The sequence below is a fragment of the Peromyscus eremicus genome, chromosome 10 (genome assembly GCF_949786415.1).
Source record: "Peromyscus eremicus chromosome 10, PerEre_H2_v1, whole genome shotgun sequence".
Classification (NCBI taxonomy): domain Eukaryota; kingdom Metazoa; phylum Chordata; class Mammalia; order Rodentia; family Cricetidae; genus Peromyscus; species Peromyscus eremicus.
This window is the reverse complement of record NC_081426.1, coordinates 33,490,194-33,502,675: the sequence shown is the minus strand read 5'-3', so window position 1 is coordinate 33,502,675 and position 12,482 is coordinate 33,490,194. Positions and strand designations below refer to the sequence as shown.

Sequence of the window (12,482 nt, the reverse complement as noted above, 5' to 3'; positions counted from 1 at the left end):
TTTGCTACACAGTAAAGAGGAAGATGAGGTCACTGCTGTAGGGATTGTTCCTACTGAAGCAGACCACAGAAAAGAAAATGGAAATGGCTCTTGAAATCAAGATGTCCTAAGAGTGATAAATTCCAAACCAATTGCAGATTGCATCCATGTGTTAGAGGCCTCCTCAAAATCTTTCGAAAAGAACAAATAGATGCCCTCTCATGCTTCCCTAAGATGCTTGAGGGCAGTGACTTGTTATCAAGACAGCTGCAAAATCATTTTTAAAAATATTCTCATGCTTAATAGCAGAAAAACTAGGAAAAAAGAATTCTCTTAGATTTCTCAAAACAATTCATAATAATAATCCATTTGACTTTTAATACCTCCACTCATTAGAAATTCAATCAAATGAGATGTTATATTTAATTAAATTTAGCTGATTGCCCTGGCCAGGGTTAGAATTAGAAACCCAATCAGCAATCATTCTCCTCTGAATATGAGCATCTCTAAATTGTGAATTCCTAATTTTTTGATATGAAAATAGAAGAAAATTACACAGAATTCTGAATTGTGGGCAAATTAATAAGTGTCTGCATCTGAGAAATCCTAGTTTCAATATGTTTACTTGAAGTTGCATGTATGAGTCTCTCCCTCTCCCTGCTTCCTTTCTCTCTATCTCTCCATCTCCCCCACTCCAATTCAGTCACTCTCTCCTCTCTTGTTTCAAATAAACATGTACTGCTTCTCCCTCAACCCCATCTTCCTGTGCTGGGTATGGCTGTGGAGAGGTGTCAGATGTCTCTTATAGGTATTTTACACAGACCTTATGTTACAGCCTTGACCCAGTTTGGGATGTGCAGCTTCCCAGCTGATGCTCACATTGTCTCAGCAACTTGAGGTTTGCTTTTGGCTATTTCCTATATCTGATCAGGTACATTGTCATTAGAATGATGTTTCTTAAACTTTCAAAGAAGCAGAGGTTCGTATTTTTATAAACTTTATCTTCTGGGAATAAATGAGAAATATTTGAAAGCAAAAAAAAATTATGTACTGCAAAGCATGTTTTCCCTTCATGAAATATTAATTTTTACCAGGGAAAGTATAGGAGAGCTGTCTATGATAAAATGCATCTCTCTAGCTGCTTGGCAGCACTGGCACATTCCCAAAGGACAGCAAGAATTCTCAAGGATGACAAGGAAATGCAATTTTGTTGGACTACATATTTTCAATTGTTTAAACTGCTTATGGTACCATAAGGGTATTAATTATTTCTGGATTAAGACCCACATCAAAATCCCACCCACTTATACAGCAAGTCTTTGCTTCCTAACCCATTCTCTGGGACACCAGGCAGGCTTCAAGTTCAGAAACAGACATCCTGATGTTAATACACAGCTCTATAGCATGTCCTGGAAATCTTACACATGTTTCTAGAATAGAACCCACTAATGGCTGATACCCATCAAATTCCTTGTGTTTCTAAAACGGTTCCAACCCGCAAACTAACTATGTAATGAGATATAATCACAGGGACCATCATATCTCAAACTGTAAGATTAGCTGGCCTAACTGGTCATAGAGACAGACTTCTCTTTGCTCCCAGAACTGAGCATCTCTTTGCCATGACCTTTATCCTGCCTTGAGGGCAAGTAAGTGACCCCCTTTCCCGTAAATCCCTTCCTTTTCCTCATTTAACCTTGCTTCTATTTCTATACATGCATGTATAATGTATTATATACATATGTATGTATATATAATGTGCTGATTGGCTTTTGTCTGCTTGACACAAACTAGAGTCACCTGGAAAGAGGGAACCCCAGCTGAGGAACTGTCTCCATCAAATTGGCATGTCTGTGGGGCATTTTCTCGATTGACATTTGATGTGAGAGGACCCAGGCCTCCGGACAGGTGGTTCTGGGTGGTATAAAAAAGCAAGCTGAGCAAGCCATGTAGTTCAAGCCTCCTCCAGGGCCTCTGCTTCATTCAGTTCCTACCTCCAGGTTCCTGCCTTGGAGTCCTTGCCTTGACTTCTCTCAGTGATAAACTATAACCTGTAACCAAATAAACCTTTTCCTCCCCGAGTTTGTTTGGGGCCAGGCTTTACAAAAAGGTGAAGTAGGACAATATATTATTTTGTTCCACACTGTTGCTTTTGCTCCGAATTGCATGGGCTATTTGGAGTCTTCTGTGCTTCTGTATGAATTTCAGAATTGTCTTTCCGTTTATCCAGCTGTAATTGGAATTGATAGAGAGTACATGGAAGCTGTCGGTCATATTTGTTAATATGGCCATTTTCACAATATTAATTCTTCTGACCTATGAGCATGGGAGCTTCTAGTGTCTTCAATTTCCTTCTTCAGTATTTAAAATCTTCACCAGAAGACCTTTCACTTCTGTGGTTAGGTTTATTTCTAAGTAATTTTTAATCTATTCTAGATGGAACTGTTTTCCTGGTTTCTTTCTCAAATGTGTTTGAACTAGTATATGGGAAAGCTACTAAATTTTTTTGTTGACTTGTAACCTGTTTATCAGTTCTGGGTTTTCTGGTGGAGTCATCAGGGTGTCATAAGAACAGGATGATGTAATCTACAAATAATCATAATTCCACTTCTTCCTTTCCCATCTGTATCTTTTCTTTGTTTCTTTTCCTATCTTATTATTATGCTAAAATTTCAAGTGCTGTATGAGTAAAGATAGAAAGAGTGGACACTCTGTTCTAATTCCTCAATTTAGGTGTCAGAAACATGTATTGGAGGGAAGAAAGCTAATGGGATCTACTACTGAAAATAAAACCATAGATTTCTAATCCAAAGTAAAGGATGATCAGTAAAGCTCCAATGTACAGGCTTTAGACTTTCAGATATGTCCAATCTACCAGCCCCTGGAGCCATGTGTGGCTATGAATATATCCCAAGCAAAATTGTAAACTTAAAACATTTTGAATTTGTGTGGCTTTATTTTCTGTTCTTTTCTTTCATTTTTATTAGTTCTTTGAAAGTTTCATACAATGTATTTTGATCATATTCCCTCTCTCCAAATTGCTCCTAAGTCCACTCCCCTTCACCACCCACTTAACTTGGTGTCCTCATTTAGTCCAATGTGCGCTGTTCATATACTCTTGGGTGTGTGGGCCATCCACTGAAGCGTGGTCAACCTGTCCATTAGAGTATCTGGGGTAGTCTGCAGCCATACCATCTGAGCATCCAGAGCTCATCTAAAATATCTGGGGGTATTTAGACTACCGTCATACATAAGACTGCTGCTCAGAACAACCCAAGTGGACTTTTCAGGGCACGTTACATTTTACAGCCCAGGTAGATCCAAAGGGCTGACAGAGAACCTGTGGTTATAGAACCAGTGTCTATGAGCATGGGATTTACACTCCATATTTCTGGAGACTCAAACCTGGAAGCAATAAAATGCATTTCATTCATCTTCAGGTTCAAGTGCTTGGTGCTTTGCACATCTGTTAGTTTTTAGCTTTGCCCCCCTTTCCACACTGTTCTGGTTCATTTATTTTTTGTGAGTTCTCCTGTCTTTTTTTGTCTTGGATCTGTGCTCAGAGAAAAGCCAACTGCAGTAGCAACTCTGATATTTTAATGATAGACCCAGTGTTAGCTGCAATAGAGAACACTTGGGCACTCACTTCTGTCACGGCCATTACCTGTCAACTTCATAAACACCCTAAGTAATCACTAGTGTCCTGTCACCATGTCACAGAAAAATAAAGGCACGAAACAAGCCAATAGCTGCCCCAAAGCACAGCCATGTACCCTGCAAAACCAGGTACTAACACATGTGAATGTCAGTTTGTCTTTGTATCGAATAAAGATGATTACACGAATTCAGTGAGTCACTATGACATAAGATGTGAATAGTATCAGTCTGTTCAGTTATCTTTGCAAAAATACATGTCTTTTCTACTCTGTATTATCTTCATAAAACTGGCAGACATGCAATTCTAACTGAACCCCTTACCACATCCTTTACAGAAAGGAAATCAGATAAGAGCATTGTGTTCTCAGAAAAGCTCAGGACAGTCTGGGTGGAGCAGAGAGCTGTGGCCTTGTCGTGAGTCTGCCTTGCCGAGGTCCTGCTGCTTGGCTGACTCAGGCTCCACTGACTCGCTCAGAGCCTAGATTTTAATTTTTACAGTGCCAAAAGAGTTTGGCTCACTTAAAAATAAATACTTTAAAACACTGTACAATATACAGCTCACATCTCTCAAAAAAATCACTAGTAGAATGATGTGAACTTTCCCTAATATTTTAAAATACAAATGAGACAGATCAAACAAATTATAAAGGTTTACATAGAATCAGCCAAGATTCCCTTCAGCCTCCCTGCTGTCCTCTGTGGTAGCTGTTCTGCAGAGACCTCTGCAATTTTGTTCTACAAGAAGCTCCATTGGAGAAGACAATAATAAAATGCAAGAAATATAATAACATACCTCTAATATTTAAAAGCCATTATTGTCATCAAATTTGGATGGATTATAGTTTTTAAGGGAACTGTTTTTGTGAAATCTTTGAGCTAAAAGAGAATTATTTGGCCCAATTTCTTACTCCAGATGAAGAAAATGAGACCAAACAAGCTCTCATGCTCTGGGCAGAGCTACACTGCAGATGGCAGAGTCAGGATTGGTCAACTCCCCGCCTTACCGATGTGAGGAAGCCTTGGGAAGAAGTGGCCTGTGTCAAGGGCTGTGTACCTAAGACCTGGCTAAGAGCCAGGCATACATGGAGTCCTCTGCAGAGAACATGATTCCACTTTAGTACTACCAAATATATACAAAGGAACAAAGTGACTGTATAAGAAAGTCCTTTTATGCTTCAGGGTAGACCATTTTTCCTATTTAACCATAATCATATAACTTACATTCACTGGATATTAATGTCTTAAATTGATATTAATAAGCCCACATGCCAAAACATAACAAAATATTACATGGTAACATATAAAATATATCATGATGTTGATGTAGCTTGCTAACCTTACTACATCAATAGTGGTACATCCATACTTCACTGTATTTTATAGTTTGTAAGACAACTTCATGTGCATTGGTTTTACACTTAACTTCGTAGTGTAAATACTGATGCCACCACTTCTAAGTGACAAGAGGCTAAGTTCTCTACCAAGGCTGCACATCTAGATGGTCACAGCTCTTACTCTTTCCTTGGCCTGGGACTTACTAATTGTTTGTCTCACTGATGGTTTGAATCCTCTTCACCACCTTGGAGGAGGTGACTTCTAGAGGGGACCATGAACGAGACACACTGCCCTGTTCAAAGAGCCACAAGTGAACAGGAGCCTAATAACAGCTCTTTCCTTGCTGTCAGTGACAGACCTGAGGCATAAGAGGTCAGGTGTGGCATGAAGCAACACACAGGTGTCAGAGGACCCAAGCCCAGTTCAAGTTCCTCTATAACTTTTCTGCAGCTGTGGCTCCAAGATCACATAGATCAAACATGAATCCCACCTTTGGAGATGAACTGTTCTTGCCATTCATAATGAGTGATCTCCTCAAGTTCTTCTCCATGCAGTGCCAATATGAACTCTGTGGTGGCCTACCTGTCTATGCAAAGCCCATATGGCACTCTATGAAATCTAAGGCCTGTGTACCTTGGCCTGGAGAATACCTTCTGATCTCTGAGCCTGGAAGAACCAGACTTCTTTGGCAAGTTTTGGCTCTAGCTCTAGCTTCAGCTACTATGTGAAGAGCCGTCTCCTTCCTTATGGTACAGTTGGTACCTGTTGTGCTCTGTCTTGGATGTGTCTATCTTTACAATGCACTTTTAACCACCATCGTCTACATACAAGGGTGAAGAAACTGCATTAGCTTTATAAGCCTCTTGCAGGCAGGGGTTGGGTCTCACTGGGTACAGTATTTACACAAAGCCTTCAGTCCATGGTGGATGGATACGTGGAGGGTTAAATAGATAGGTAGAGGGACAGCAGAGTCGATTTAAGGTGTATGAGACTTGGTTATGTGCAATGTGATAACACATTTGGAACCAGAATTTCTGAAGTGGGCCCTTATTGTAGATAGGTATACATGGGCAAGGGAATTCAACCTCTGCGGGCTTAATTTTCAAGCTATGAAATCCCCCTTCTGCCCTGTCCCACTTATCTGGAGCCCCAGGGGTCTGAGAGGCATGAATCTTACCAATAGTTCCTCACTCCTGGATTCTTCTTGACGTTAGACAATGGATGACAGCAGCAGATGGTCCGGAGTAGGAGGACCATGAGAAGGCTATTTCCATCCCACCCTCTGCTGCTCCCTCCTGAAGCTGCCTCAGTTGAAACCATCAGCCACTCCTCCACTCAGTCTCTGAATCCCAATCACCACTCCCTCCCTTCACCCTTTCGGGTACAATGACAGCACCCCCTTTCTACCACCCCCAGGCACCCCACCATCTTTTGTGTCCCACCTGCTCACAACTTCCAAAGGATCACATTACACTATTCTCAAATTATCTACTATGAGGATTCTGTTTCCTGATGGACCTCCAGAAAATACAGTGAACTATCCGTTATAACTCTCAGAATCTTTGAACAAATTAAACCTGGTCATTGATGTAAAGCACTGTATGTGCCCAGAGTCTCTGCTGCTAATTTATATGGTAAATGGAGCTAATGACCGCTCCGCTGAGGGTGAATACTGGGCTCAAATAAAATGTGGTGGCTGATGCAAAGTGGTATATAAATGAAACTTCCAGTAAATATTTTATGGAAAAGTCACAGGGAAATGAAAAGCATCCTTTCTCCAGCCTGCTTTGGCAAGCCCGTGGACCGCTCGGAGCAGAGCCAATAGAGCTTGCACTAACGCTTCTTAGGTGCCCAGGGGAAGCACACAATTGCACGCAAGGGAAAACCAGACTCAGTGCATGTTTGCTCAGCTCCCCAGGGCAGATGGGATGAATGCTGACAGAAGGAGGACAGCAGGTCGGGGGAGGGGGAGCCCCCTCCCCCACCTTGTGCCAGAAATAAACCAATTTTTGACCTACATTGATTTGCTTCCTCTAGGCCAGCACCTGCATCAAATCCTCCTAAGAAGCAGTGGTAGCATGTTCAAGAGAAGAAAACATGATGCATAAGGTCCAGTAACGAGTTTGTTTTTGTCTCCACAGGCTGAGTTGAAGATTCCTCTCATTTGCCAGATGCCAAGGACAATGAACAACCAGTAAGTACCAGACAGCACTTACTCCAACTTCTATTTCTCCATCAGTGGATCTCAACCTTCATAATGCTGCGACCCTTTAACACAGTTCCTCATGTTGTGGTGACCCCTGACCATAAAATTATTTCATTGTTAGTGCATAACTGTAATTTTGCTACTGTTATGAATATCTGATATGCAGGATATCTGATATACCACCCCGAAAGGGTCTGGAACCACAGGTTAAGAACTGCTGTTCTAGAGGAAACAGGAAGCACCAGATGGATGATGCCTCAATAGTGCTGCCAAACCCCACTGGGAAGGGGATTTCCTGAGAGACAGGGTTGCTGTGTGCTTGGGTGTCCAGTAGCAGCATTTCTGTGCACAGGCCACTTGTTCTGGCCTAGCATGGGTGTGCAGCTAGAACAGGAAGGAGAAGTCCAGGATTGAGACACTGGCCACTCATGCAGAAATAACAAGAGTCACCTGCAGTCACTGTGTGATGGGTACAAATAAAAGCCCAGTGATTCCCATGGATAAAACCTGACTTTCTCTGTACACAAAGCAGGAATAAGTGATGTGATTGGTTTAGGATAACCAACTGTGTATAGAAAAAAAAATCATGGCTCATGTCTGTGAATATAGGAAATAAGCAGAAGGAATTCTTAAGGAATTTTATAATGCAAAAATAATACCTCCGATGGGAAAAAAATTGATGTGCTATGATATTTAATTTGGGCTGTCAATTGAGTTGGACTAAGAAAAGCAAAGGCGTTAGTGAAGCGTGCCTTTGGCCATGCCTGTGATGCAGTCTCTAGAGACAGCTAGATCCTCAGGGCTCCAGCCTAATGAATGGATCAATCCCTTGATGGATCTGCAAATATGATTGGCAGTACTAGGAGGTGGTAAAAATTAGGAGGTGGGGGCTACTCAGAGGAAGTGGGTCCCTGAGGGAGTGACTGCACTGGCCTCTTCCTATATTTCCTGTTTCCTAACCGCCGTGGTGTGGAGTCTGACGCGCCATGCCTTATCCACTTCGATGACCCCGGCATATTGAAGCCATGAGCAGAGTGGATTTTTCCTCTCTTTAACTGTTTCCGCCAAATATGTTGTCACAGTGCTGTGGGAAGTGATGAATGTAGGAACTAACTCTGAACTCCGTTCACTCCGATATTTATTGACCTTATCCGCTTTGTGACTTGGTTGCACAGGGCTCTGGTGCGAACTGAGAAGTGGGTTGATGGCACAGAGAGAATGTGCTAACTAACGTCGGCTGTGTCTTTCACGTCCTTGCCCTATCACTTCACAGCTGTGTGATCTTGGGGGTGTTGCTTAACTCGGTAGATGGCTAAGAAATTCCAGAGCCTTCTGGAAAAGGCAGGATATGACTTAGAAGGGAAAGAACAGTTTGGTTCTCAGTGGCTAAGTGCCTAGAGAAGCTCTTGGGTGGCACACAGAAATGGAAAACGGTTTTGTTTGGCAAATAGGTGCTGAGTTAGAGCGCAGGGAGTTGTGGGGGTAGCTGTAAACCAGGAGAAAAGCTCTGGTAACGTGAGCACCCTCAGACTTCCGTGGGGGTCAGCAATGGGTAGCCTAACCTCTAGCCCACAGGATGAGGGAGCTGTCTCTCCATCCTGGCCCCTTGTTCTCACTGCAGAGGAACGAGCAGGGGATTCCCTGAAGCACAGTCCCCTGATGGGCTTTTCCCTGGACCACAGTTCAGTTCAGAACATCTCCACTACCCTTCTTCTCTGTGACTGCAGCAGCTGCCCCCTCATAGCATCCTGAGTTTCTCTGAACTTTGGTGTCGAGAGTTTAACAGTGGAAGTCCAGCCCACCACAGTGAGAATAGGAAGGCCGAGGAAGGAAGGGAGGGCTGCTGCCAGCTGAACCATCTGTGGCCTCACTAAAGGGGATGAGTTCTCCGACCCTAAACTATGAGCTGGGATAAATAGAGCCAAGTGCAGTTTTGTATATTGCATGTACTTTAGAGGTTTGTTTTGAAGGGATAAACCACACAGCAGGTGCCCAAGGGCTGTCAGAACAAACTGTCCCGACCAGACAACAGAAATCTATTCTTCCATAGTTCTGAAGGGTACAAGTTCAAAGAGAGATATTGGCAGAGTGGAGCTGGACCTGCAAGCCCTAATAAAGGGTCCTCTCTGTGTCCCCTAGCTTCTGTGGACTCCCATTATTCCTTGTCTTGGAGTTGCATTGCTCTGATCTCATTTTTTACTCTTTTTTATTTTAATTTATTACATACCAACTGCAGGTCCCCCACTCTTCCCTCCTCCCACCTCCACCCTTGATCTGCTTAAGGGTCCCCCTGGTAGTAGGATCAGGATCCATTCCTGGTGCATGAGCTGGCCTTTTGGAGCCCACTACATATGGTGGGACACCTTGCACAGCCTTGATGCAGGGAGAGGGGCTTGGACTTGCTTCTACTGAATGAACCAGGCTCTGCTGACTCCCCATGGAGGCCATACCTTATCAGAGGAAGGAATGTGTGGCCAAGCTCCAGGAGTCCAGTCAAAGAGAGAGAAGAGGGATTCTATGATCAAGGGGCACCAAGATCATGAAGGGGAACCTCCAGAGACATCCAATCCAAACTAGTGGGAACCCATGAACTTTAGACCAGCAGCTGTGGAGCCTCCACAGGACTGGACTAGGCCCTCTGCACAAGCGAGACAGTTGTGTAGCTTGATCTCATCCTTTTCTAATGGCATTCTCCTCCTCTCCTGCTTGTCTCAAATCTCCCTCACATTTGCTACTTAATTTAGGATTTATCTGGATTAATCCAAAATTATTTCATATCAAAATCTTCAGTGCCGGGCGGTGGTGGCGCACGCCTTTAATCCCAGCACTCGGGAGGCAGAGGCAGGCAGATCTCTGTGAGTTGGAGGCCAGCCTGGGCTACCAAGTGAGTCCCAGGAAAGGCGCAAAGCTGCACAGAGAAACCCTGTCTCGAAAAAACCAAAAAAAAAAAAAAAAAAAAAAAAAAAAAAAAAAAAAAAAAAAAAAAAAAATCTTCAGTGACATCTACAAGAATCCTTTCTCCAGATAAGGGCACACTCAGAAGGAACCTAAATGAGAATGTATTTCAGAATCTCTTGCCAACCCATGTTACAGCAGGCTTTATTCTCAGACCCATGTTCCTTTTGGGGAGCAATGTGGAATTTCTTTGGCCATTCCTGGGAAATTTGTTGTAAGTGCCCATCTAACTGGTAATTGAGAGTCTCTCCCCTTGATCTCTGATTCCACCCTGTGATAATGCCTTCTCTATTGAGAGAGGTACCAGGCTTTCATTTGGGCCACCAACCAGATCCCAAATCATAACACAGAGACTCAGTTACGAATGTCTGGCTTTACCTTAGCTATTATTTTAATCTGTTTCACTTCATCTAAGTTTTGCGTCATGATTTTTTACCTTTCTTTCTTTCTGTATATCTTACCTTCCTGCTGTCTCCATGGCTGGCTGATGGTTGCTTGGCTTCTGGCCCCACCTCTCTCTCTCTCTCTCTCTCTCTCTCTCTCTCTCTCTCTCTCTCTCTCTCTCTCTCTTTCTCCTCCCTCTCTCTCCTAGATTTCTTCTCCTACTTATTCTCTCTGCTCACCAGTACCTCCTATCCCTCTCCTGCCAAGCAATTGGCCGTTCAGCTTTTTATTAGACCTATCAGGTGCTTTAGGTAGGAAAGCTGAAACAGCAACACATTTTTACATAATTAAACACAGATCCTTACATTGTCAAACAAATGCAGCATAAGCAAATGTAACAAACCTTTACACAGTTAAAATAATATTCCACAGCATGAACAAATGTAACACATCTTTACATATTTAAATATTCCATAACAGAGAGGAGAGTTCATCTCTCTCAAGTAAGATTTTGGTAGTTTGGTTTTGGTTGGAGGTTTATCATCTTGGCAATGGCTTTTTAAAAATACTTTCTAAAGTGTATCTTAATGATTTCTACTTTAAAGTACCCTGGATATAAAGCTGACTATGGCTAGCTACATGGGAGGATACTGCCACGACTTCATATGCACTGGTTTTCTGCTCTGGGGATTAGTTAATCTGGAGCCACGCCTTCACCCATTTGCCTGTCCTACACCTCAGCAGTAGGAACCTTCTTGGCCAGGTTCTCAGAATCCAAAGGATATGGGTCCTCATCAACGCAAATTTGTCTTTGCTCTGCCTTCTTCAGTACTCGCCGATCAGCTAGTTCATGTAGAATTGCTGCAGGTCAGTCGTGAGACAAAAAGAGAACACTAAAAGAACACCACACACACACACACACACACACACACACACACACAAAGAGAGAGAGAGAGAGAGAGAGAGAGAGAGAGAGAGAGAGAGAGAGAGAGAGAGAGAGAGAGGAGAGGAGAGGAGAAATGCATACAGTAGCATTACATAAATGAAAGCTGCTAAACTGTCTCTGTGTGCTCTGTGCTGTTCTCCCCACCCGGGGTTTCCTGACCAACTGTTTAGGGTTTCCTAACCAGTGTTTCCTGATGTGTAGGATTCTGTCACGCTAACCACAGACTGTGTCAGTATTATCGTCACCCTGGAGCCTAGAAGAAATATGGAATCCAGGCACCAAGCCAAGTACCCTGAATGAGAATCTGGGCTTTTACAGACTACAGAAAGGCTGTGCTAGGCTGCAGTTCCAAGCCCCATTTCCTTCTGGCGTCCTGGAGAAGTAACTGTAGCGGTCACCAAGGTGTAGCCAGAGCATGCAGCCACACATCTGAGGGAATGCAGTTTGAAACTGCAGAACCCTGTGTCCCACACAGAGATCTGTGCTGTGCTTGCCTGTGGCTCCCCCCACCTCCCCAGGGACGGGGAACCCCATGCTTAATCATTAACCTAGTTAACTCCAGATGGTAGATTCTAAACAATCCCCATGTCCTTCTGTAGGCCAAAGAAATCAGATCACCAGTGTGTGTTTGGACTCATGATGCCTCAACCTGAAATTCTTTACAAGTCTATAACTGAATTCTAAATGACCTTTGAGGCTGGGACCTAATTCCTTACGCTCTGCTCTGGGTTGCTACAAGGAAATGCCTCAGCTGGGTAACTCACAAGCAGAAACATGCTGTTCACAGTTCTACACCCTGGAAAGTCCCAGTACAAGGTGCAGGCGAGTTTGCTCTCCAGTGAGGATCTGCTTCCTCTCTCATAGCTGGCATCTCATTGCTGTGTTCTTGCGTGGGAAATAGGACAGGAAGAGTGTTCTGGGGTCTCTCTTGTGGAGGCATAAATGCTACTCAGGAGCTCCGCCACTGTGACCTGATGACTTCCCTAAAATCCCATCCTTTACCACTATCACCTTGATGAT

At 43.3% G+C, this 12,482-nt stretch overlaps 1 protein-coding gene across 1 annotated transcript in view; it reads left to right on the top strand.

Annotated features, from left to right (window-relative positions):
- The window catches only part of Clnk (cytokine dependent hematopoietic cell linker), a 222,377-nt gene that overhangs the window by 60,530 nt on the left and 149,365 nt on the right, over nucleotides 1-12,482 (top strand). The window contains exon 2 of the mRNA XM_059275808.1: nucleotides 7,113-7,165. Within this exon, the coding sequence (XP_059131791.1) occupies nucleotides 7,113-7,165 (53 nt within the window). The remainder of the gene's footprint in view (nucleotides 1-7,112; nucleotides 7,166-12,482) is intronic.